Source organism: Somniosus microcephalus, chromosome 10 (genome assembly GCF_052327205.1).
Source record: "Somniosus microcephalus isolate GS21.2 chromosome 10, FLI_Smic_1.0, whole genome shotgun sequence".
Lineage (NCBI taxonomy): Eukaryota > Metazoa > Chordata > Chondrichthyes > Squaliformes > Somniosidae > Somniosus > Somniosus microcephalus.
In genome coordinates, this window is record NC_140996.1 from 185943522 (window position 1) to 185971309 (window position 27788).

At 46.3% G+C, this 27788-nt stretch overlaps 1 protein-coding gene across 1 annotated transcript in view; it reads left to right on the top strand.

The window, feature by feature from the left end:
* LOC147111927 (relaxin receptor 1-like) overlaps nucleotides 1-27788 on the top strand; it is a 220318-nt gene that overhangs the window by 175081 nt on the left and 17449 nt on the right. Inside the window, exon 18 of the mRNA XM_085998301.1 lies at nucleotides 20221-20439. Within this exon, the coding sequence (XP_085854427.1) occupies nucleotides 20221-20439 (219 nt within the window). The remainder of the gene's footprint in view (nucleotides 1-20220; nucleotides 20440-27788) is intronic.

Consider the following 27788-nt stretch of genomic DNA (forward strand, 5'->3'; position numbering starts at 1 on the left):
AGCTCACTAAGCCTTTATAACGAAAGAATGTTTAAACTCATTGTCAATCTAGTGCCACCGCTCTGAACTTTTTCCAAAGCTTCTATATCACTTGTTATTTGAATAACTGTTAACTGACAGTTATTTAAATTCATGAAGCTCCAGCAACTGTTTTGGGGTTATTAATTAGCGTGTGCTATCCAAGTGCAAGAGAGTCGACAAATCAAGCCAGTTAGCTCCAGTGGTAGGTAAGAATATACACTTTATAAAATATAATTTGATATGAGATTCTGAATCATTTTATTATTTTCTTTATTTTGAAGAATTAGTAGTCTCATGTCTACTTCAAATGTATATTAGTGTTATTTATTCACTTGATCATCTATTGTACAATAAATGTGTTTGGTAAATGAGCCAGAATCAAAGGGCTCAATTTTGCCAGGCCCGAGGAGGCGGGATTGGAGGCGTGTGAGGTGTTAAAATCGCAAAAACTGGCGGACGGGCCCGATCCCGCCTCCATCCCGCCTCCGAGCAATTTTCCCACCTGCGAGATTTCTGACCCCGTCTCCATCCCACCTCCAAGAGGTGGAATAGACCCTTAAGGCCCTTAACAACCAGTTAAGTGCCACTATAATCCCATTTTGAGAGGCCTTTCTGAATTTAACACTTTTCCCACGTGCTGCACGCCTCCTCTGAAACACGCCAATGAAATCTGGCGGCAGCACAAGTGGATTGCTTACTAACAGCTGCAGCTCCACCATTAAAAAGGAGTTTTCACTAATCTTCATTTGCAGGTAGCAGAACTTTGTTGTCTCAGGTCTGGGGGAACTTTTAACAGGCCTGCTCATTGTTGTGGAAGTTTGGAGCCTGACACCCATCTCCAGTGTGACCTCCTGGGAAACCCCTCTCCCCACCTTGAATGAGCGCTTCCTCAACTGAGGTATATACCAGAAGAATGGGAACCATTTATTTCCTTTCCTGGACATCAGATTCAGACGAAGACCAGCCGCGGCAGCAGCAGAACTCTAATCAACAGCAGCACCAACTGCAGGAGCAACAGCAGGAGCTCCAAGCTGCTGCTCACCCACCTGAAGCTGCACAGGCCAGAAGGCGACAGCGCGCGACCACATTGCTGCCCGGGATGCAAGGGATGCACTCATCTTGGCCAGATTTGCTTAGCCTGCACAATCAAACACTTTTGCCTCGCACATTCTTATCAGACCATCGACAATCACCAAGAACCTGCGGATTCCTATCACTCTGACCACCATACTGGCAATTGCAAGTTGCCCTAAGCCCTCAATGTGGAAGTCCCATTTGTGATATTACACACGCCACAACTGCAACAGTTTGCCATCAGAATTTTTTATGACATTAAGCAAGTGATAGCATTTTAAAAATAAAAACACAACATTACACCCAAGTGACTACCCTTGTGACTACTTGTGCATTATCTTCCTCTTACACGTGCTCCTACGTGGTGCTTCCCCTGTGGCTTCAGCAGATGTGGAGGCCCCTTGCTCACTTTCTTGCTGCTCCTGTCTCGACACCTTTGGCGGGCGTCCTCTGGGGTTGCGAACCTGTGAGGGCTCAGCAACAGTCTGCTGCTCCTGCGGCTGTGCAGGGGCTGAGACGCCGATCTCAGTTGGGTGGGGACTCTGGTGGGACTCTGACCGAGGGCTCTGCAGTGGCATTGTCATGTGAGCGATTGGAGAGGAGCCCCCACTTCCTTGTTGTATGCCACCAACATCCCTCTCATGAGTCAGCCCCACTTCAGAGCTAGCAAGTGGCTTGACAGCACCTTGCTGCAATTCAGGGGGGCCATGAGGACCCGTTTCTGTACTGGAAGTCCTACTCCCGAGGACTTGCCTGAAGGTCTGGTTTGTTTACTCAATAGCTGACCATTGCTCCTCAAGAGATGTCAGTCTATTCTGAACAATGACCATTGTAGTGTATGTAACCTGTACCACCTTAAGAGGATACCTTAAGGTGATGGACTACTTTCTGATGGCTCCTGTACATTGTAGTACCGGTGGTGACCACACCGGTATATAAGCCCTGTGGAGCAAAGTGTATTTCAGTTCAGCCCTGACCCTCAGTTACTAAAGACCTGTTTAAGTATTCTGTAGTCTGTGTCCAGTTATTCAGCATAACTACATTTGAAAGCACAGACTCAACAGTGGCGACGAGTCTGATCGTACCTAGCGGCAGTTTTGCATCCAAGGAAGCTTCGTCCTCAGAACGGGCGTCGAAAAGGGACATCCGCCCTCAACATCCTGCTGAGCACTGCATCGCACGGGAGGCCATCGGGAACCCGGGTTGGTTTGCTGGCCACGAAGTCCACCATCAGCAACAGGCAGTGATCATCCCTTCTACGACAGCGGCGGGTAAGCCCGATCGAGCGGCACGGAGGGGAAGTCGGCCGAGTTGTCAGTGGAAGAAGGGGAGGGAAAATGAAGAAAAGGGCGGAGAACACGACCGCAGCCGGTGTCAGGGGCCGGACTGCAATCGGGGCAGAGACGCGCAGCAACTAGAAAAGCGTTGATGTCCACGAGGACCGCGGGAGCGGCGGGGAACAAGACCAGCAGCGTCGGGGGAAATAAAGGACCGCTGGGAGGCGAGAACAGCAACAGCACGGTAATCGCCATTGTTAGTCGGCGGCGGAAGAAGACAAGCGCGGGAAAAGCCGCCAAGCGCGGGAAGCCGCCATTTTGAAAAATAAAATAAAATAAAGGAAACTCAACAAGGATGCCAAAAATGGGTAACATCACTGCTTTTGATAGCGATGTGGAAGATTGGGCCACTTATGTGGAATGCGTTGAAGTTTACTGTACAGCGAATGAGGTACCGGTGGATAAGAAAGCACTAACCCTATTAAACTCGATGGGTGCGAAGACGTACGGGTTATTAAGGCACCTTGTAACACCAGATAAACTGGTAGGAAAGAGTTTTGCGGATATTGTTACTATCCTACAAGAGCATTTAAACCCCATGCCGCTGCTGATAGCGGAACGATTTAAATTTTACAAAAGAATTCAACTTAAAGAGGAAAGCAACGCTGAATTCTTAATCGAACTGCGCAAGTTATCAAAGTACTGTCAGTTCGGTACAGGACTAGCAGACGCTCTGAGAGATAAGTTTGTGTGTGGGCTACTAAGGGAAGGAACCCAGAAGCGACTGCTAGAGGAAAAGGATCTTACGCTGGACAAAGCTTTCAGCATTGAAGCATCGCACGAGGCAGCAGCACGAGGCACTGCAGAAATGCAGCAAAGGCCATTGGAATTCAGCACCAATGAAATGGCATTGGGCGCAGTAAAGTGCTATCGTTGCGGAAGGACAACGCATGACCAGAACCACTGCTGGTTCAAAGATAAAGAACGCAGGCAATGTGGCAAACGTGGTCACATAGCGAGAGTATGCCGGTCAGGAAAGAAGACCAGCAGCAAAAAGTCGCCACAGGAGAAGTACAAAAAAGTACACAAGGTGACAGAGAACAGTTCGGATGAACAGAAGACGGATTCAGACTCCAGCAGTAAGGAACTGGGTTGTCTAAAAATACATAATGTGGGTAACACAGCAGACCACCAAACTATCTGGGTCATGCTTCGGATAGCAGGAGTCCAAGTGAAGATGGAATTGGACACTGGATCGGCATTGACAGTCATGAATAAGCAAGATTACAAAAGGTTATTCTCACACATTCCCCTGAGGGATACGGAGATTGTATTGAAAACATACACGGGGCAAAGAGTATACCCCATCGGAAAGATAAAGGTAAAGGTGGTCTACAATGGTAAAGAAAGTCAGGAAATGGACTTGTATGTGTTACCTGAGGGAGGTCCGCCACTACTGGGACGGGAATGGATCCAGAGAATAAATGTGGACTGGCATTCCTTACAAGCACTAACTGTAGATTCCTGTAAAGAGGACGACGTCAAACCTAAACGACTGTCCAAAATATTGGACGATGCTAAGGAGGTGTTCCAACAGGGACTGGGAACACTGAAAGGAATTACGGCAAACATCAAGGCTGAAGAACATGCAAACCCAAAATTTTTCAAAGCCAGAGCGGTACCTTTTGCGATACGACCTGCTGTGGAAGCAGAGCTGGAAGGGCTAGAACGTTCAGGAGTACTGTCAAAGGTGGACTGGAGCGAATGGGCCACACCCATTGTTCCCGTCATGAAGCGTTCGTTGAGCAACAAGCCGGGGGAACCTGGGAAGGTTCGCATCTGTGGCGATTTCAAGATCACTGTTAATCCGGTTCTTCACACGGTGCAATATCTGCTTCCGCGGATTGAGGCTATCTTCGCTTCGCTTTCTGGCGGGAAACACTTCACCAAGATAGACCTGGCGCAGGCGTACCTACAGATGGAAGTTGATGAAGCGTCACGTCAGTATCTCACGATCAACACACATAAGGGCTTATATCGGTATAATAGACTGGTTTTTGGAGTGGCATCGGCTCCAGCGATTTGGCAAAGGGCCATGGAGCAGGTATTGCAGGGAATTCCAGGCAATCAATGCTACCTGGACGACATTCTGATTACAGGAGATGATGATAAGGAACACCTCGCGAATTTGGAGCAGGTGCTCACCAGATTGAAAGAATATGGACTCAGAGTTAATCGCCAGAAATGTGAGTTCTTTCAGAAGCGAATCTCGTACTGCGGCCACGTCATTGACCAGGAGGGGCTTCATAAGTCACCTGACAAGATCGAAGCTGTTGTGAAAGCTCCTGCTCCAGGAAATGTATCCCAGTTGAGGTCGTTCCTTGGGTTGATTAACTATTACCACAAGTTTCTTCCAAATTTATCCACGGTGTTACACCCGCTGAACGCTCTTTTGCAAATGGGAGTACCATGGAAGTGGAGCGAGGACTGTAAGCGGGCTTTTCAAAAAAGCAAGGCACTGATCACCTCTAAGGAAGTGTTGGCTCACTTTAACCCAACGCTGCCTATTCGCTTAGCTTGTGATGCTTCTCCATATGGTATCGGGGCAGTGCTCTCACATAAGTTGCCAAATGGCTTGGAAAGACCAGTCGCGTTCACATCCAGATCATTGACCTCCGCAGAGCGCAACTATGCTCAGATAGATAGGGAGGCTCTCAGCCTCGTGTGGGGAGTTAAGAAATTTAACCATTACCTGCAAGGCCAAAAGTTTACGCTGCTGACAGATCACCAGCCGTTGGTTTCCATTTTTAACCCTAAGAAGGGTGTTCCGGTTATGACGGTGCAGAGGCTTCAGAGATGGTCCCTTTTCCTAGGGGCACATCAATATGATATAGAATTCAAAGGTACAAAGCAACATGGTAATGCTGATGGGCTGTCGCGCCTGCCACTACCTACAGCGGAAGAGGCACCGGCAGTTGACCCTGTCGAGATATTTCACTCGACCATCATCGAATGCTTACCAGTCACCAATGCGAGTATTGAGAGAGAGACCTGAAATGACCCGACACTGTCTCGGGTCTACGATTTAACAGTGAAGGGATAGCCAGCACATGGCGAACCACTGTTACCTGCATTCTCAGCCAGACGAGAACAGCTGTCCGTCTGTCAAGGAACATTGATGTATGGAACAAGGGTGATTATTCCTCCTAAATTAAGGGAGAGAGTTCTGAAGGAACTGCATGAAGGTCATCTGGGGGGAGTCAAGATGAAAAGCCTTGCTAGGGCTTATGTGTGGTGGCCAGGTATCGACAAACAAATAGAGGATCTGACTAAAAGCTGCTCAGGGTGCCAAAAAGTTCAAAACGCACCTCCAATTGCACCACTGCATCCGTGTGAATGGCCTTCAACCCCATGGCAACGTGTGCATATCGACTTTGCAGGTCCATTCATGGATTCCATGTTTTTGATAGCGGTAGACACACATTCTAAATGGCCAGAAGTGATTAAGATGTCGACCACTACCTCTGAAAAGACGATCGCAGTTCTAAGAACCATATTTGCAAGGAATGGGTTGCCGGAACAAATATGTTCAGACAACGGACCACAATTCGTGTCAGAAGAATTCCAGAAATTCATGAAAAAGAATGGGGTGAAACACTATACATCTGCCCCATATCATCCGGCTACCAATGGGTTGGCCGAGAGATTTGTACAAACGTTCAAAAAGGCGATAAAGGCCATGAGCGAAGACCATATTCCACTACAGCACAAGGTGGACAACATATCGAAACGCCACGCATGCAGTGACAAATCAAAGCCCTGCCATAATGTTCTATAACAGGAGGTTGCGGTCCCGGTTGGATTTGTTAAAACCCAATGTGCGTAGGGAAGTCGAAAACAAGCAATTCCAGCACGTAAATAACAAGGCCACTCGGAGTTTCAAAATAGGACAACCAGTGTTGGCCAGGGACTATAGGAATGATAAATGGCAATCCGGAACAATTCGTGCCCGACAAGGACCCTTGATGTACACGGTAGACGTTGGTGAGAACGTAATACGACATCATGCTGACCAACTTGTGGAATCGAGAACAAGGGTCGACCCCATGTCTACGGCAGAGACACCAGTTGAAGAAGTTATTGAGCCTGTAGCATCTACCGCAGACTCGAACGTACATGATGATGTTCAATCCATAGGAGATCAAATGGATGAGTCACCCCAGCAACGAGAACCAGAGACCCCTGAAAAGCGTTATCCGGCCCGGATCAGGAGGCCTCCTCAGAGACTGAATCTTTGAACAGTTTTGTGTGAAAGTTGTATATATGTTATCCATGTTATGTTTAAATTGGGGTGTACACTGTTAAGCTAAAAGGGGAGGAATTGTAGTGTATGTAACCTGTACCACCTTAAGAGGATACCTTAAGGTGATGGACTACTTTCTGATGGCTCCTGTACATTGTAGTACCGGTGGTGACCACACCGGTATATAAACCCTGTGGAGCAAAGTGTATTTCAGTTCAGCCCTGACCCTCAGTTACTAAAGACCTGTTTAAGTATTCTGTAGTCTGTGTCCAGTTATTCAGCATAACTACATTTGAAAGCACAGACTCAACAACCATGTTTCACGACCCTGGTGACTAAGCTCCTCCATGGCCATAGCCATCCTCTCCTCTACGGTAGCCATCCTTTCCACGGAGGTTGCCATCCTTTCCGTGGTGATGCATTCATGCGCCGACTCCTCCATAAAGGCTCTGCTCATGTTAGTGATGGACTCCTCCATTCGCTCCACACTGGCAGCGACCCTGGAGACAAAACCTGCCAGAGACTCCTGCACCTCTTCCTGGAGTTCCAGCACCGCTCTTCTTCTGGATGGACCCGGAGGCAAAGGGTTGACATGCAGCTGAGCCGAGCTGGCAGAGTCCTGCGCCCTCCGACTAGTACTCTCCACTGCTGTCCCTGTCTCCACTATCTGCTGATGCTCACTTGTGATCTGTGATACACCAGGTGACAACACTACTCTATCTCGCCAAGGTCCCACCGAGGTGTGAGTGTCTGCGCTGGTGCTGGGTGCGCTGAATCCTGCTGACGCTGCGTCCTCAGAGGCTGCAGCCTGGATAGTGGGGACGGGGGCTTTCGATGGTCCAGTGGAGGAGTAAAGGAAAGAGTCAGAGATGTGAGGCCAAGGTTACATGCACATTGAATATTGCAGATGATCAAAAGTCAATCTGTTAGAGCATCAGAATCATTATCAGTGACTCATGCAATGTCAATGAGAGATGATAAACTATTCTGTCACCAGCTTGCTCTGATGCACCCGTCTGTCCTCCTCCACTCCCATGATCTCCAGGGCCGCCTCCTCCGAGGTGGTGAGCTGGGCTACTGAGGGTGGCCCTCCTCCTGTCCTCGCTCTTTCTCTCTTATTGTGAGCTCTCTTTTCCTGCAATGAGGGAGACAAGTGGAGTTTGAGTGAGAATGAAGGAGTGAGTGTAGAGATTCCATATCATTGATGGTTAGAAGGAGACAAATATGGAGTGAGGTAGCAAGACCAAGGGCCCTCCCTGTGTGTTGTAAGTTGTTTTCATAGCATCACAGCGATAGGGAGCGTGAGGGCTGCATAGTCGAATAGTTAGGTGAATGTGACCATAGAGAGAGAGGGAATGGGTAAGGGTGCAGGGATGTCAGTATCAAGTGGGATATGGAGGAAGAGGTTGTCAAAGCTGGGTGCTGGTGAGGAGAGGCAATGGGTCATGAAACCTCTTCCTGCACTGCAGCCAGGTTCTGCGGCACATAGACAAAGAGTTGACCTCCTGGGCCACTTGCATCAACACATCTTTCATCTGCTGGGGAGGCTTCTTCCTCCCTGAGGAAGGGAAGAGCAACTCCTTATTTCCTCTTGCTCCCTACACCAGAGCTTGCAGGGCAGCGTCATTAAACCTTCGTGCAGACTTTGGCCTACTGCTGGACATATTGGCTGGAGGAATCTATCACAGCAAAGGGCATAAGGTTTGCAGTCTGCAGAAGAAGCAAGACTGCTTGCAGGCCTTAAATCCACCAGCACTGATGACGTCATCGGAGGCGACTTTCAGGGTGGAAAGACTAAGTGGGCCAGGGGTTCCCACACGCTGGAAATCAATTGCCCAATTAGGTGAAAATCGCATATTTTTCCCACATCAAATTGGAGTCGGGTGGCTAACACGAAAAGCAGCTGACACGCCCCCAGCCCATCCCAATGGCAAAATCGAGCGCAAAGTCTGTTGATACTATTATTCTGCTATTTTCAAAGATGAGTAGAATTCTGCAGAAACACAAGATAGATCAAATTCTACTAAAAACTTACCTATATATCAGAGCCAGTGAAGGTACCTATGATGCCATAGGGAACTAACTGGTCGAGTTTAACTTTTGGGAGACTAATTGGTAGTGCATGCCAGCAGCCTGCCCATTCTGGCAGAGAAGAGATCAGAGCCATTTTGAGGCTCAGGCCTCATTTAAATGGCACCAGCAAGTTGTTTGCCTCAATTGGGCATCCTGATGCAGCACGCTGGAATCAGATGGCCAAATATTGAGCAGCTCAGAGGCTGCTGCACTTGCAGCAAGCTAAGTCAGGGGAAGTGTTGAGATTGCAGGGTGGCTGGTGGGGGCGGTGGGGGATAGGTACCCAGTACAGCATCGACCACAATATTTTGTGGGTCCAGGAACTGGTGGACTCCCACCTTGAATTTTGGGTGAGTAGACTAATTTTCCTGACTACGATGAGATACATCTACATGTTGGTGTAATTAATGTCTTCACTGCTGAGGTGGTAATCTGACGGAATGGATCAACCATCCTTTAAAGAATCCACCCAATTCTCATTCGAGCGCGTGATCCGCTCTGCTAGATTACTGCCCAGGTGGTGAAGATAAACATCTACCCTATTGATTTTGGTGCAATTCTGTTTAATATTGATTGATTTATGAAGATATAATCAAAATAAATGGGATAGATACTTCCATTTTACCAAAAATGAGCTAGCTGTGTGCGTTAGAAAACTAATATATCTAGTCTGATGTAGCTCCAGGCAAATCTATACATCTACCCTCCACTTGTTATATATCCATATATAAATATAAATACACTGTATGATGTGTCATATGACAAGGAATTTTCTGGCAGTTCTATCTGATTAAAGCAAAATAAATTATACTGTTCCTTCTTGGATCTAAAGAAGGGACATCTGAGTGACCATGAAATGCTATGACCCTACATTCTTTAGTTGGTTTAGTCAGCAGGTCTTTCATATTGAAATCACGTAACTTAAAATGACATGGGCCCAGAAATTCCGTTCGCAGCCCTCCTGCGATTTGGAAAAATCTCTGCCTGGACCGGAGGGCTCCCGGGAGGCGCAGAGTTCCATTGCTGTGCCTCTTCAAACTGCCGGTGTACAGGGCACGCATATCCCAGGGGCGCAGGTAGTTCACAGCGTCCCTGCGATCACGTAGGCCATGGGGAGCCAATCAGAGTAGGGAATCTCCATTCATAGATTTGACAGGAAGACTTGTGCCTACTTTTACAGGCGCAAGAATTGTAAGTGTTTCCTGCGGGCGGAGGGTCTCCAAAAAACGGAACCCCACCAACCCTCCCCGCCCCCCGCAGAGGCCCTGCACCCAGCTTTCTTGACAGACCGGAAATGCCGGTTTCCAGCGCATGCACAGTGCATGCCTGAAACCAGCATTTCTGATGTCCCTACAGGTGAGTACACAGCGCGTACTCACCCGTAGGAATCGGAATTTCTACCTTGTTGTGTCTGTGTATAATAAGACACAGACTGCAGGAGAACGGTACAACAGGTCTTTACTCAACGTGGCTCACACTGGAACTGATCTGTACAGATTACTACTCAGTGCTATATACAGGTGTGGTCACTGCCAGTATTGCAGTATACATGAGCTGTAAAAGATAGTTCCCCCCTTAAAGGTATATACATTACAATTCCTCCCCTTTTAGATTAAGAGTACCATAACACTCATTCAACAATTAAATATCAAACTAATTACAATTAACACTTTTAACATGCAACATTAGCTGAAAATAGTCTATTTATATATTCAGTCTTTGGGGAGGCTTCCTGATCCTTTCTGGATAGCGCCTTTCCCGAGTGTCTTGCTCTTGGTGCGGAGGCGATTCTGGCCCCCTGTCGTCAGTTGGTTCATCAGCTTCCGATGCTACTGTTTCTGGGGTAGATGCGACCTGTACGTCGGGTTCATCACCAGGTACGTATGGGCGAGGCATGGGGTTGACTTGTTCCTGTGACTCTAGGATCTGGTCAGCATGGCGTCTCACGATGCTCTCCCCAACATTAGTGGGCCCTGCTGTGTGCATATCGTTCCTGGCTGCCATTTTTCTGTTCGGTAGTCGCGGGCCAAGACTGATTGCCCTACATTGAAGCTCCTTGTTGGCTTCTCATGGATGTGCTGGAATTGCTTACTCTCAACATCTCTTCGTACGTTTGGTTTGAGCAAATCCAGGCGAGATCTTAACCTTCGGTTAAAGAACATCATGGCTGGGGCCTGGTTGGTGACTGCATGTGTCGCATTCCGGTAGGCAAACAGGAAATTGTCCACCTTGTGCTGCAGCAGAATGTTGTCATTGTACATAGCCTTTATTGCCTTCTTAAAGGTTTGTACGAACCTCTCAGCCAATCCATTTGTGGTTGGATGATACGGGGCGGATGTGTAATGCATTACCCCATTCTTTTTCAAGAACCTCCGGAACTCTTCGGACACAAACCGTGGTCCGTTGTCGGAGCAAATCTGTTCTGGCAAGCCATTCCTGGCAAAAATGGTCCATAGGACTGCAATAGTTTTCTCCGTGGTGGTGGAGGACATTTTGATGACATCAGGCCATTTCGAGTGCGCATCCACGGCTATTAAAAACATTGAGTCCATGAATGGACCAGCAAAATCAATATGCACCCATTGCCATGGAGATGAGGGCCACTCCCATGGGTGTAGAGGGGCCTGTGGTGGTGCATTTTGGACTTTCTGGCATCCTGAGCAGCTCTTGGTCAGGTCCTCGATTTGTTTATCGATTCCCGGCCACCACACATAAGCCCTGGCTAGGCTTTTCATTTTTACCCCTCCCAGATGACCCTCATGAAGCTCATTGAGCACTCTATCCCTTAACTTGGGTGGAATTACCACTCTTGATCCACACATCAAGGTCCCCCGGCACACTGACAGCTGTTCTCTCCTTGTCGAGAATGCTGGCAAAAGTGAGTCGCCATGTGCTGGCCATCCCTTCACCGTCAAATCATATACCCGAGACAGTGTCGGGTCATTTTGGGTTTCCTTTTCCATACAAGCGTTAGTTACCGGTAGGTATTCAACTATAGTCGAATGGAATATTTCGACAGGATCCACTGCTGGTGCTTCCTCCGCAGTAGGCAGTGGCAGGCATGATAGCCCATCAGCATTTCCATGCTGTTTCGTGCCCTTATATTCAATCTCATAGTGGTGCGCCCCTAGAAAAAGTGACCATCTTTGTAGTCATTGCGCAGTCATCACCGGAACGCCCTTCTTCGGATTAAAAATGGAGACAAGAGGCTGGTGATCAGTCAGCAAGGTGAATTTCTGCCCGTGCAGATAGTGATTGAACTTTTTCACTCCCCAAACTAGGCTGAGGGCCTCCCTGTCAATCTGGGCATAGTTACGCTCAGCTGAGGTTAGTGATTGTGACGCAAAGGCTATTGGCCTCTCTGAGCCGTCCGAGAATTTGTGCAACAGCACCGCTCCAATGCCGTAGGGTGACGTATCACATGCCAACCGAATTGGTAATGCTGGGTTGTAATGGGCCAATACCTCTTTCGATGTGATTAGTGTTTTGCTCTTCTGGAAAGCTCGTCTACATTCGTCACTCCACTTCCATGGCACCCCAGTTTGCAGTAGGGTGTTCAGTGGGTGTAGTATTGTAGGCAAATTTGGCAAGAACTTATGGTAGTAGTTTACCAGCCCGAGGAACGACCTCAGTTGTGACACATTTTCCGGTGCTGGAGCCTTAACTACTGCCTCAATCTTCTCTGGGGACTTATGTAACCCCTCTTTATCGATAACGTGGCCACAGTACGAGATCTGTTTTCTAAAAAATTCGCATTTGGGGCGGTTAGCTCGGAGCCCATATTCCTGCTATCTAGTGAGCACCTGCTCCAGGTTGGCAAGCTGATCACTGTCATTTTTGCCCGTGACCAGGATGTCATCCAAATAACACTGGGTCCCTGGGATCCCTTGCAGGACTTGTTCCATTGCCCTCTGCCAAATAGCCGGAGCTGATGCTACCCCGAATACCAGCCGGTTGTATTGGTAGAGACCTTTATGGGTGTTGATTGTGAGGTATTTTTTTGATGCTTCTTCTACCTCCATTTGCAGATACGCCTGGGCCAGATCAATCTTAGTGAAGCATTTCCCTCCAGATAGTGAGGCGAAAATATCTTCAATCCGCGGAAGTGGATATTGTACGGTGTGAAGGACCGGGTTCACTGTTACCTTAAAGTCCCCACAGATGCGAACCTTCCTTGGTTCTCCAGGCGTGTTGCTCAATGACTTTTTCATCACAGGGACGATGGGTGTAGCCCATTCGCTCCAGTCTACCTTGGACAGTACACCTGAACGTTCCAGACTCTCCAGCTCTGCTTCGACAGCTGGGGGGATCACATAAGGTACTGGTCTGGCTTTAAAAAATTTTGGGCTTGCATTTTCTTCAATTTTAATCGTCGCTGTCATGCCTTTTAGTGTTCCGAGTCCTTGCTGGAACACTTCTTTCGCGTCAGTTAGGATCTTTGACAGTCGCCCAGGTGTGACGTCGTCATCCTTTTTGTCAGCCCACAGTCAGTGCCTGTATGGAATGCCAATCCAGTTGTATTTTCCGGATCCATTCACGTCCCAGTAATGGTGGTCCTCCATCTTATAATACATACAGGTCTAGTTTTGGTGTTTCCTTACCGTTATATATAACGGTCACCCTTATTTTTCCTTTGGGGTAGACTTTTTGTCCCGTGTACATCTTCAAAATAATTTTTGTGTCTCTCAAGGGTATGTGTGAGAATAGCCGCTCGTAGTCCCGTCGGTTTATGACTGTTAGGGCTGATCCTGTGTCCAATTCCATCTTTACCTGGACTCCTGCTATCTTGAGAGTGACCCAAATGGTTCGGTGATCCTCCATTGTGATCACATTATGTAGTTTCAGACAACTCAGTTCCCTGCTTTCGGAGTTGTTATCACTCTTTTGTTCATCTGAACTATTCTCCGTCATCTTATGTACCTTCTTGTACTTTTCTTTGGTAGGTTTCTTATTGCTGGTTTTCTTTCCCGACCTGCAGACTCGTGCTATGTGTCCTACTTTTCCACACTGTCTGCACACTTTGTCTTTGAACCAGCAATCATTCTGGTCGTGTGTTGTTCTGCCGCAGCGATAGCACTTCTCTGTTCCATATGACATTTCGTTTGTGCCATATTCTTGCGGTCTCTGTTGTATCTCTGCAGCGCCCCGTGCTGCTGCTTCATATGATACCGCAATGCTGAAAGCCTTTTCCAGCGTAAGGTCCTTTTCAGATAAAAGCCGTTTCTGGGTTCCTTCACTTTGAAGCCCACACACAAACTTGTCCCTTAAGGTATCTGCCAGTCCCGCTCCAAACTGGCAGTGTTTCGATAGTTTGCGCAGTTCTGTTAAATAATCAGCATTGCTTTCATCCTTATGCTGGTTCTGTTTGTGAAACTTGAATCTTTCTGCTATCAGCAGCGGTGTGGGGTTTAAATGTTCCTTTAGTATCGTTACTATGTCTTCAAAACTCTTTTCCATTGGCTTCGTTGGGGTTACTAGATTTCGTAATAAACCATACGTCTTTGCACCCATTAAATTTAACAATTCCGACGCTTTCTTGTCATCTGACACCTCATTTGCCTTGCAGTATACCTCTATTCGTTCGACATATGTAGTCCAAACTTCGACTTCATTGTCAAATGCGGTGATACTGCCACTCTTCGGCATTTTGGGTGTGGTTTAAAATGGCGTCTCCCAATGGCTTAAAATGGTGTCTCCCCCACTTTCCTTCCTCCCCCGCTGCTGCCAACGCCGCTCCCGGCGGTTCTCGTGGTAATGGCGGCGCCCTGTAGGTTTCGCGCGCTTCTCCTGCACTGCTACCAATGCCGCTCTCGGCGGTCCTTGTGGCAATGGCGGCGCCCTGTAGGTTTCGCGCGCTTCTCCTGCGCTGCTGCCAACGCCGCTCTCGGCGGTCCTCGTGGCAATGGCGGCGCCTTGTAGGTTTCGCGCGCTTCTCCTGCGCTGCTGCCAACGCCGCTCTCAGCGGTCCTCATGGCAATGGCGGTGCCTCGTGGGTTTCTGCACATCTCTCTCTCCCTCTCTTCGACGCTGCTCGGCCCCTGAACACCAGCTGCGCCCTGTGCGCTCTGCCCTCTCTCTCTCTCCCCCGTCGACGCTGCTCGGCCCTTTGCTGTGCCGCTCGGTCGGGCTCTAACCCGCCGCTGTCCGGGAAGGGTCTGCGCACTACCTGTTGCCAGCCCATTTCGCTGGACCACCTCGACTGGAAAGCCAAGCCTGGCTCTCGACAGCCTCCCCCGCAATTCTCGAGTCTCTGCTGGATGACTGGGCGGTTGCCCGTGGTCGACGCCCGAGTCTCTGGCCTTGACCTCCAATCCACTGATCTCCAGGAACGAATCCCTGGGAGGTGATGCAGAGTTGCAGGTAGGTTCGAACTTGCCTTGTCGCCAATGTTGTGTCTGTGTATAATAAGACACAGACTGCAGGAGAACGGTACAACAGGTGTTTACTCAACGTGGCTCACACTGGAACTGATCTGTACAGATTACTACTCAGTGCTATATACAGGTGTGGTCACTGCTGGTACTGCAGTATACATGAGCTGTAAAAGATAGTTCCCCCCTTAAAGGTATATACATTACAATTCTCATGATTTTTTTTAAAGGAAATCTTTCTAATGCCATAAATCAGACCTATGGAGCTGATTATTTGCATTGGTGTGTGGCTTCACAGTAGAGCAATTAAAAAGAAATAAGCTTGTTTGTAGAGACACACGTCATAAATTGGACATTTATAATTGCATACAATCTAATTGTTTGTTGCTGAATCACTCCTGTTATATTTTACATTGCCAAAATAAGTAATTGATTGCATTAGTTCAGTAATAGCATCCCTAGAGTAATAAGACTTATTTTGATACTGGAATTCTATGCACACCAAACTAGATCCAGGCCATGCTATTGCAGGAAGTGTTATGCATTGGTTAGGTGCTTCCCCATCTATCCATATCTTACAGTTGTGGGCATTTCCTGTCACACTTTTGTGTCAACTTTTTCCTATTATAAATTCCAACTTTCCTATTATAAATTCCAATGTCCACATTTAATATGGGTTTTGCCTCTGTAAACTAATCATTCTGACTGTGCAATCTGGCTACTGGGCTCCCGTATATCACTAAAAATGCTTTCTGAAAATATTTTCATAGCCATCTGTTTTCTCAGTAACTGAATTTCTAATAGAAAAAGATTGTGCATTTTTATACCATCTTTCACAAAGTACTTTTGAAGTGTAGTCATTGCTGTATTGTAGGGAGCCACAACAGCCAATTTTCACACAGCAAGGTCCCACAAACAACAATAAGATAAATGACCAGATAATCTCTTTTTAGTGGTGCTGGTTGAGGGACAGATTTTGGCCAGGACGCCAGGAAAACTCCCCTACTTTTCTTTCAATAATCCCATGGGATCTTTTACATCTACCTGAAAGGACAGATGGGGCCCTGGTTTAACGTCTCATCCAAAATATAAGGGTTTAAAATAAGTTTTCAAATTTAAAAAAAAATTAAAATAACATATTTCACAATAACATGATTACATTTATGCATTTGTGACTTTTAATACCTTCATTAAGTTTGTTATTTGAAGGCCTCAGCTTCTCCCAAACGTCTGGGCTTGGAGTTTATATTTTTGCCCTAACCTGTGATTGATTCTGTGAGCCGAGTTTGGATTTTGTAATCTGAACATGTGAAGTGCACCTAATTTCCCAGGATGCTTCAATACCATTCAGTCAGTTCTACTGATGGAATAATTTTCTTTCTTAATTTCTGGAACTTTCCAGTAGTTTTCCTTCCAATAATTTTGAAAAACAAGAGGACAAATCTGAAAAGCTTAATTGAGGTAGAATTTATATTATTTAAAGAGACTATGGGGTAGATTTTCCCGAACCTGTCGGGAAGAAGGCGGGACTTCCCCTTTCGGGTTTTTGACTCGCCTACTTCGACGTCCAGCCAATCCGCGTGATTTTCCCTTGATTGACCTTGTTGAGCCCACCCAGCGGGCTCAGCAGGCCAATTAAGGGCCACCCGGCAACAGGTGACGTCACAGACTGCAATTTCATCTGTCAAGAGTTTTTGGCAGATGAAACATCAGCGTTTCACAGCTGTATGAAGCTGTGAAACACTGACAGTCTGAGTTCTACCATGAGTCATTCTGCACAGACTCAGTTAGAACTCACACCAACACTCAAAGCTGAAGGCTGTCACAGATCGCAGCCATTCAGCTTTAAGTTCCGGGTGAGTAATGGGCTCCCGACGGTTACAGGAAGAAAGGCTGTAAAGGTAAGTACAGGTAAGTAAAAGTTCTTTACACACTTTAGACACACCAAACACACTTACCTTTGCACTCATGCACCCATCACTCACCTGAGCACCGACATCGCGACCCCTCCAACTCCTTCAACCCGACGGCCCGCCTGCTCTAACCTGGCGTGGTTTGGAGCCGTCGGGAAACCCACACGATACCCCTCAAAATAGGGATCAGGCTAAAAACTGCCTGTTAACTACCTGTTAACAGGCAGTTAATTGGCACTAATCCCTTCCCGCCTGGTTTCAGCGGGTCCCAGTGCGGGGCGGGTACCCGTCGCCCCTGAAACTTATGTGGGGCGGGGTTTTGGGCGGGATGGTGTCGGGACCCCCAAATTCGGGATTTTCCCCCCCCCACACGCCTGAAACCCCGCCTGACGGCTCCACGAAAATCTAGCCCATGTCTGTGTGAGAAACTGAGGGGAAAAATGAGTGTATTAATTTACACACCTGCTGTAGCTTTCCTTTTCTGTTCCACAAACTTCAGAAAATGTACTAAGCTGAGAAAGAAAGACTTGCATTTATATAGTGCCTTTCACAGCCTCAGGACGTCCCAAAACGCTTTACAGCCAATGAAGTGTTTCTGAAGTGTAGTCACTGTTGTAATGTAGGAAAGAGCAACGGAGGTGAGACAGAGGGGTGGGACAGAATACTTGATCGGGCCAATGTTCAATTTTTTTTTTAAGTTACATTTTGAAGCCAACTAATTATCTCTACCTGTTTTTGTTGACAATCAGTAAAGGTTAATGTTAATAGTTTATACCTGTGAGACAGAAGTTTTCATTTCTAACACATAAAAGACAGGGTAAGAGAGATAGAGACACAAATTGAGAGGAAGCCATCAGGCAGTTTATTTTCTCATTCTAATTTGATTTTTTAAAGTTGAATTTTCAAAGAAACAAAAACTCATTGTGGGGAAACAGATAGGGAGGATAGAAGGGAAAGTGAGGGAGTGAAGATCAACAGAGCAAGAAAGTTGAAAGAGAGGAGGTTGAAGTAGGGAGTGGGGGTTGAGACAGAGAAGTATTGAATTTTGAAAGCAAATAAAACCTCGTAGAGAAACAGGAAGAGATGATGGGAGGGGCAGGGGAAGAGAAGAGTGATGGCGCTCTGGCCTCTCACTACCTGCTGTTTGTAGGAGTGAGTGGAATGGAGGGAGTGTGGATGGCGGGTTAAAGCTGAGGTGACTGGATAGTGAGGTAAGCAGGAGGGGATAATACAGGGTAGTTCTTAAAAATAGGGGTAGTTATCAATGGTTGGAAGTGAGAGGATAGTAAGAAGGTGAAGGGGTAGAGAATGTGATGAGATGGATGGTGGAGATGCACAAGCAATTGGGGGAGGGGATGGTAAAGGAGCCCCATATTGTCTTGTATCTTCTTGCTGTTCCCTTAGGATTAACAGTCTGACAGGCCACGAAGTTAACACTCATTCCATGGCCATAACCACCTTTATACCAGCCGGTAGGGTGGTTAGTCCAATACGGCGGGTGAGTTTTATGGGCTACCAAAACCCACATGATGACGGGGTGGGGGGCAACCCACACCCCCACCGGACGCGAGTATTCCACTGAATGTCAACCCAGAATTCGAAGCCGGAGCTCCGACTCCACTCGCCGGGACTGTCTGGAATGAGGTTCGAACCCTGCACTTTCCTGGCCCAGAGGCAGGAATGCTACCACTGCGCCAAAGGCTCACTTCCATAAGGGAGCCTACGAGGCCCATATTTTCCCCGCCACCCTCACCCCAAATGTAGCTTGCAGCCATTGATGGCTTCTTTCCCCATTTACCACCCTCCATCTCCCACTCAAAAAACAAAGAAAAGAAAGAAGCAGACAAGAATAGAAAGAGAAGCAAACGGAAATTAAAGAGAGAGAAGCATGAAAGAAAGAGGCAGAAGAGGTGACAGAGAGAAGGCATTAGAGACAGGTCAAAAAGTGACAATATTCTCTAACTTTTCATGTGCAGTGCAATGAGCGATTAATTAGTAATATATAAAAAAAGTTACGTCTGCACGCATTACCTACCAAATTTTTCCATTATAAATCCCTATGTTCTTATAATGGGAATTGCCTATGTAACCTTTTCATGCTGTAATTATACCTTCCTGCAGTACTGCCATCGGCAGGAGAGTACATTTACTGTGTGACAAGTTTATATAGATAGTTTCCATTACTAGTGTGGAGATTAGAATTTATAATGGAAATATAAAAATAAGGACAGAATATATGACTTTAAAATTGAGACTGAATGACACCTGCATATCCTGGTCCAATTACCCCCAGGCTTTAGGGGGAAAAATTGGGTTGATTTGTGCTTCTCATTAGCGCTCCTGGGGGTGCAAATCCCCTGGTGCCCGGGTGCGGCGCGGCTAACACATCCCGCAAAATTCAGCGGGAGGTTTGCGGCGGCGGTAGCGCCCTGTGGCGCTGTGCCATGTGCAGCGCCCCGACCGCAACTTTGGGTTGTGCCCCCATACCTATTGGTGGATGATATGTCCAACAGGGTCAGGGTGGTGCTTTTGCAGCCGCAGCGGCGCTACTTAAAGGGCAGGTGTCGGGCGGCCATTTTTTTGGGCCGACTGCCAGCACCTACCCCCTTCCCCTTTTTCCTTCGGGGTACCGGCCGCGATCGCTCAGCTCAGCACTCCTCTAGAGAGGGAGGCCTGCAATGACGCAGCGCTACGTGGTGACGCACCTGGCTCTGTTGCACGTAGCGCCACGAAATTCATTGGTAACACCCCAAGAAGGAGGGGGAGCGCTTCCAATAGTGCCCCGCCTCCTGCTTGGGGCACTACTACAGAATTTACGGGGCGCTAACGTTTTCGGGGCATTGGCGACGTTAGCGTTCCAAAGGGGGCACCACCGAATTTTTCCCCCTAATCCTACTTCACCTAAAAACTACACTAGGTCTTGATTTCTCATTAAAGCTACCTTTGGTTGATTTCTCACGTGTAACACCACAGATAAACTCACTGTTCCTGTGATCCTGGGTTGCTGTTAGATATATCCTAGTCGCTAGCTTTATCAGTAACATTAGAAAGGCCTTGCACTAGATCACCTGCTTATGTCTTGTATGCCCAGGGAGCAATAGATGGGAGAAAAATAAGTGAATAAATATAATCATCATTATTTCCTCAGATACCAACTTATGCGGCATTTCCTTTTTCTTTTCTGATAGGTTTGAATCTGATTGCCTTCGTCATAATTGTCTTCTCTTACACCAGCATGTTTTATTCCATTCACAAAACTGGAATCCAGACACCAGAAATGAAAAGACACATTCGAAGTGAAGTTGCAGTGGCTTACAGATTTTTCTTCATAGTGCTTTCTGATGCCCTCTGTTGGATTCCAATTTTTCTCTTAAAAGTCCTTTCATTGATTCAGGTGGAGATTCCAGGTATCTCTTACTGCTGTTACTGCTGCTTTCCCTTAAAGAGGCACAATATTTTGTTTGTTACAGAAAGATAGGTTGAGTTTCTTGATCACATATGTATTCATTTTGCTGCATTTGCCTACCCATATTTCTGGTTAATAGTTTTATTCCTGGAAGTTGACCAATACGTGTATAATTATATCTGCGCACTGCAACTGTGTCAACTTTCAGTGTTTCAGGTTTTCAAAAGGAAAAAGAAACAATATAATTAGTATGTTTCAATGGGGCTTTTAAAGAAAAAAATGAATTAGATTAGATTAGGTAGAAAAAAAGTTAAAACAAAAACTAAAAATAAAAAAGACAGATACAATGGCCGCGATTTTGCCGACCGAGGCGGCCGGGGTCAGTAGCGCGGTCCCAGCCCGCTGCCTGCTCTAGCCCACTCTTTCCAAGTGATTTTCCATTGATTGGGCTTGTTAAGCCCACCCAGCGAGGTTCCCGGCCAGTTAAAAGAAGCGGGTCTGATGACGTCATTTGATGACGCATCAGCAGCCAGTTTCCTTAAAGGGGCCATGCCCAAATTGTTTCTGCCACATGATGAGTGTGCAAAGAAGTGTTTGGTAGGGATGGTTTATGGTGTTGGTGTGGGGTGGTGCCAACCTGTCGTATCATGTGGCAGCCAGGGTTTACAGCATCAAGTGAAGTAAATCTGGCCATGGTGAGGTCATCCCTGGCATCCTGGGCAATAATGTGGCCGGGTGCTAATGCCCTGTGTCCTGTGCAGTACCAGCTGATTGCCGAGAAGGTTGGTGTTGTTGTTGGAGCTGCTGGTGTTGGGGCTGATCATGGTGGGATTCTGAGGACAAGGTGAGATTTTTTCAAGGGCACCAATGCTGATGGAATAGATGGCAGGTGAGGTTGAGATGACAGAAGCATAGGAACATAAGAATTTATAAAACTTACATGGCTTATATCACTGGGCTAGCAGGTTGTCTAAGGATTAACTGAAAATCCTCAGGATTTAACACAGCAGTAAACAATTGATCATCAATGGACTGAAACACCAACTAAGACAACAGTTAGGGCAGATACTAGCAACAGCTACATTTCTGATATTAAGCCTTTCATAAAAAGTGAGCTATATGTCACATTTAAATCATGGTTTAATACCACTGACAGTTATAGGTCAATGCATTTATGTCAGAACTTATGCATAGTAGTAAGAGTACAGTGAATATTTAGACCGTACTGTTGCTGCTGATAGATCATCAAAGAAACTCTGTACCCTCGCCATTAATTCCATTCCCCTCCCAGGTTGTCCCTAACTCTGCGCAACCTTGGCATTCTATTTAACCCTGAGCTGAGCATCTGACCGAAATCCTCTCCGTCACAAAGACCACCTTACTTCTACCTCCATAATATCGCCTGCCTCTGCCCCTGACTCACCTCATCTGCTGCTGAAAGTCTCATCCATGCCTTTGTCACCTCCAGGCTCAACGACTCCTGTCTAGCCTCCATCCTCAAAACTGTAAATCAGCTCATCTAAAACTCTGCTGCTTATATTCTATCCTGCACCAGGTTCCACTCACCCATAATTCATGACCTTGCTTACCTCCATTGGCTTCCAGTCCCCAACGCATCTAATTTAAAATTCTCATCTTTGTTTAACTCCCTTAATGACCTCATCCTCCTTATCTTTGTAACCCCCTCCAACCCTGGAACCCAAGAATTATCAGCTCCTCTGACGCTGCTCACTTGTGCAGAACCAGATTAAGAATTCTTGAGGCCCTGGGCACCAAGAACATTTGGGGCCACTCTGCACCCCTACCCCCTGCACAACCCCCGTCTGATCCATTAAAACACAAATGTGTAGCAAAATTCATGAATAGGCCTGTAAAATGTTCACACTGCATTAATAATAAAGCAAATCACATCACAAGATATTACACTTAAATGAAACTGCTTAATTTTACCGGTGGCCCCATATTTGCATAGTGCTCTTGGCAGCAGCATCATACTTATCTGTGCCCCATGGTTAGGCCTGTGCATTAATCCATCCTTGCTCTTGTGCATTCTCCTCCTCCCTTCACTCTATCATTTGTGGCCATACCATCAACCATCTAGGTCCCACACTCTTGAATACCCTCCCTAAACTGCTCCACCTCTCTATCTCTCCTCCTTTAGACCATCTTTAAAACCACTTCTTTGACAAAGCTTTTGGTCACCCCTCCTACTATCTCCTCCTTTGGCTCAGTACCACTTTTATCTGATTACGCCTCTGAAGTGCCCTGGAACGTTCTTCTACATTAAAGATACTGTATAAATGCAAGTTTTATTATTGTAAAGAAAGCCTCAAAAAACAGGGGGTTTTCTTACTTTTAAGAAAAAAGAGTTTAAAAGGACATCCAATAAGAGTTTTAAAAATTATGAAAGGTTTTCCGAGGGTGAATTTTTTTTTCCAAGAATCAGAATTGGTTGGCAAATCAGTAACAATGGATCATAAATTCAGAATTATCACCAGAAAAAGAAAGGGGGCAGTTGGAAGATTTTTCTTCCACCCAAAGGTGCTTAAAATATGAATGCTTTGCCACAGCAGGCGATTGAACCATAAACTTTGGTCTAAATTTTCTGGAGTGGGGCATTTGGCGGCGCACTCCATTTGTTAGATTTTTTTTCCTCACCCTTCAGCTCAAAAAATGTTTGCGCCACTAATTGCTGGAATTGCAAGCTGATAACGGCAAGCTCAAAGGGGCAACTGGGAACTTGGTGAACAATCAGACCAGCAGTCTTATCACCGTAACCAATGAGATTTAAGGATAGAGAAAGAAACAGAGGAATAACCGAGAAGGGAATAGGGCAAATTAGAGACAGAAAGAGAAATAAAGGGAAAGAAAGATTGGATTAAGAGAGAGAGAAAAAAGAGACAGAAAGGAAAAGTAAGAAAATAAATTACAAACCTCTAGGAACAACTTACTACCTGCAGGAATGAGACTCCACAGTTTCAATTGTTCCCTTTCTGGGCTGGAAAAGTTAAGTGGCATTGCAGGAACATAAATTAAAAGGATCCTTATGTCATTAAGTACCAGCCCTAACTTTCTGCGGCAAGTTTAATTTATTTTAACAGCGCAAATGCAGCAATTTCTTGAAACTGACAGCGAGCTTCCATTTTCGGGAGGCTAACGGTGGAGCGGCACAAAGCATCCAGCAATTTGTGGTGATTCACAACTCACGGCATATCTCTTCCTCACCACAAATTGCTGGGTTATTCACACACTAATAATGCCATGCGTATTAAACTTGCTGTTATTTTCCCAGCAAATTCTGGGTCTATAATATCCCCATTTAAAATGGAAGTAGGTTTGTATTTGCATTACAAGTGTTTACAACACAGAAGGAGGCCATTTCTCTTTTCAGGTCTGTGCCGGCTTCTTTGTTAGAGCAATCCAAAACTAATCACCACTGCCCGGCTTTTTCTCCATTGCCCCGTATCTTCCTGTGCTTCAAACATTTATCCACTTTTCTCTTAAGAGACACCATAGTCTCTGCCTCAACTGTGTGGCAAAACATTCCATGCTTCAACCACTCCCTGTGGAAAGAAACTTTGCCCAACCTCGTTTCTCACTTACAGTGACACCTTTAAATGCAGGACCCATTATCACTGACTCCGCAATCATTGTCTTTCCCTGCCCCGATACCTGGAAGACAACACACCATTTAGAACTCTCTGTTACGGCCTCAAAAGCACCTGTCTATGGAATCACAGAAACTCCTGGTATGTCTTCCCACATGTACTGACCACTCATCTGCTGCTGGGTGTTCTGCATGTTTCTCTTTTTGTTCTTCCATTACTCATTGCTGCTGCTGATTCAAGTTAATTGCAATGCCTTTGTCCATGACAATATTATGCAGTATCTATCATATGGTCAACTACTTTTGCCCACCTTCTCTGGAGCATATTGTAATGCACCCTCTGAATGATCTAGACATCTAAAGATTTGCTTGAGCAACTCATTGTTTCCTCAGTAAGAACATTTCGTCACATATATGAATCACTCTAAACTTCAAAAATAATCGTGCCTTTTAATCTGACACTGCTACTTATTGCATCAGTGTGCAGCAGTAGACGGCATAACAGTTGATTCACGTGATGTTCCCTGTGGAGGCCTGGAAACTTCTTGTGACATGTTTATTGAATGCAGTGGTAACTGCTACAGAAAAGGTTGCATTAAAAGTTGATTGCATTTATAGCTGGAAAATCGTGGGCAGTTCATGCCCAAATATCTGATATACGCTGTCAGTTGACAAGGCTCCCCTCTAACGGTACAAAAATCAGAAGACATCACAACTTTGTCACAATTACCATTATGTGGGTGATTTTGCCAATGGGGGCGCGTTGGAGGCGGGACTGCTGCTTGTTGGGTTTTAGTCCCGCCTCCATTGACTTGTGGCCAACCCACGCTATTTTCCCTTGATTGACCTTGTTAAGCCCGCCCAGCGGGCTTAGCAGGCCAATTAAGGGAAAGCCAGTGACAGAGAACGTCAGCCTATGACGTTTCATCTGTCAAAAATTTTTGACAGATGAATTGTCATCGTTTGACAGCTCTGTGAAGCTGTCAAACACTGACATTCTCTGTAGTTTGATGAGTCCTTGTATTCAAGATTCATCAAACCTATCGGCTGAGCAGAAATCAGATGGCTGTTGCATCGGAGAATGCAGCAGCCATCTGTCATCTCTGCCAGTGAGATGTGGGAGTCTCCAGTTCCTCAACTGTTCAAGCCTGCAGGAAGAAACAAAGGTAAGTAAACATTTTCTATCACTTTCCACTCACCTCACATACTTAACTCTCCACACTTGCACCCATCACTTACCTCCACAGCGCACTTTTGCGTCCCTCCGACCCCCGCAGACCCACTGCTTGCCTCGGTGACCCTGGCGGGGTTTCCCGACGTCGGGAAGCCTGCACCCCTGGTGGAAAAATGGGGATAATCCTCTTAACTGTTTGTTAACTACCTGTTAACAGGCTGTTAAGTGGCTGTAATTCCCTTCCCGCCTCCAGGAGATGGGACCCGGCGCGGGTCAGCTACCCACCTCCTGGGAAGATGGCATGGAGGCGGGTTGGGGGGCGGGATGGGTACCCGCCCCCAGATTCTGCCATTTTCCCAGCAGTCCTGCCTCCAAACCCACCTCCCCAGGGCTGGCAAAATTGCCCCATGGAGTCTGAGCCTCATCAAACACTGCCCATTCATGAAAAACTGCACTTTTCCCAATTAACCTTCTTCCTACAGTAGTTTGTGTTTGGTACGATTATTCTTTCATGAAGTCTCACTTTCAGGCCACTGTACACTTCCGATGGCAATACACATGCAGATAGTCTAAAAGGGGCATTTGACTCATTCTCCTGAAGGCCACGGATTAAAAAATCTATTGAAGTTACTATCTAATTGTTCAATTAACTCCAGCTCAGCAGATGACATATTTCCTAACTGGATGGGAAGGGAAAAAACAATCTGTGAACCCCCACCCCACCTCCCTCACTGACAACCAGTACATAAAAATTGGTTGCCTTATTCACAGTTACAAAGGGAAAAAATTAATCCGACTAGCTGGATACAAACCTGCAATGACATACTACTGTCATTAGCTGTCTGCACATTCTGTGCTCAGTGAGTGCTCCTGATCCAGTGTTAATATATGTTGATGATCTTGTTACAAATAGCAAATAGAGAAACCCTACCCCCAGTCATTATCATTTCACCCAGCTGAAATTTCCTCGTAATATATCATTAACAAGGCAATGTTCAATTTTGTCAGGTCTTTTTTAACCAGCAAAATACTCAAGCATTATTACCAGCAGCAAACACTGTTGCAGCATTTTACCTGGTTTTCTACCACTTTAAGCACATTAATCAATGGCTGTTAACTTTAACTTTCACACAGCAGAAAATATAGCTATAATGTGTTTTAATTAGAGGAAAAGACTGAGAGGAGACATATCCCATGTTTCTCAATTGCTGCAAAAATTGGATAATCTGAATTCAAGCAGGTTACTTAACTTGAATTATGAGCATGGAATTAATGGACACAAGTACAAAAAGACAAGCCTGAAATAAGACCTGTTCTTGGAAGGAATTGCATTTATATAGCACCTTACTGTGTCTTTCGGAAATGATCCAAAGCAGTTTACAAACAAAGTTGTGGATATATGAAATAAAATCCTAGCTAAACTAGTTAACGCTGTAAAACAAAAACAGAAATGCTGGAAACACTCAACAACAAAAACTTGCATTTATATAACACCTTTAACGTAGTAAAACATCCCAAGGCACTTCACAGGAGCATTATCAAACAAAATTTGACACCGAGCCACATAAGGAGATATTAGGGCAGATGCTTGGTCAAAGAGGTAGGCTTTAAGGAGCGTCTTAAAGGAGGAGAGAGAGGCAGAGAGGCGGAGAGATTTAGGGAGGGAATTCCAGAGCTTCGGGCCTTGGCAGCTGAAGTCACAGCCACCAATGGTGGAGCGATTAAAATCGGGGATGCGCAAAAGGCCAGAATTGGAGGAGCGGGAATATCTCAGAGGATTGTAGGGCTGGAGGATGTTACAGAGATAGTGAGGGATGAGGCCATGGAGGGATTTGAAAACAAGGATAAGAATTTTAAAATCAAGGCATTGCTTAACCAAGAACTAATGTAAGTCAGCGAACACAGAGGTGATGGATAAATGGGACTTGGTGCAAGTTAGGACACGGGCAGCAGAGTTTTGGATGACCTTACGTTTATGGTGGGTGGAAGAAGGGAGGCCGGCCAGGAATGCATTGGAATAGTCAAGTCTAGAGGTAACAAAGGCATGGATGAGGGTTTCAGCAGCAGGTGAGCTGAGGCAGGGGCGGAGTTGGGTGATATTATGGAGGTGGAAGTAGGCGGTCTTAGTGATGTCACGGATATGTGGTCGGAAGCTCGTCTCAAGATCAAATACGGCCCCACGGTTGCGAACAGTCTGGTTCACCCTCAGACAGTTGCCAGGGAGAGGGATGGAGCCGGTGGCTAGGGAGTGGAGTTTGTGGCAGGAACCAAAAACAATGGATTTGGTCTTCCCAATATTTAGTTAGAGAAAATTCCTGCTCATCCAGTACTGGATGTCGGACAAGCAGTCTGACAATTTAGAGTCAGTGGAGGGGTCGAGAGAGGTGGTGGTGAGGTAGAGCTGGGTGTCATCAGCGTACATGTGGAAACTGACGCTATGTTTTCAGATGATGTTGCCGAGGGGCAGCATGTAGATGAGAAATAGGAGGGGGCCAAGGAAAGATCCTTGGAGGACACCAGAGGTAAAGGTGCGGCAGCAGGAAGAGAAGCCATTACAGGTGATTCTCTG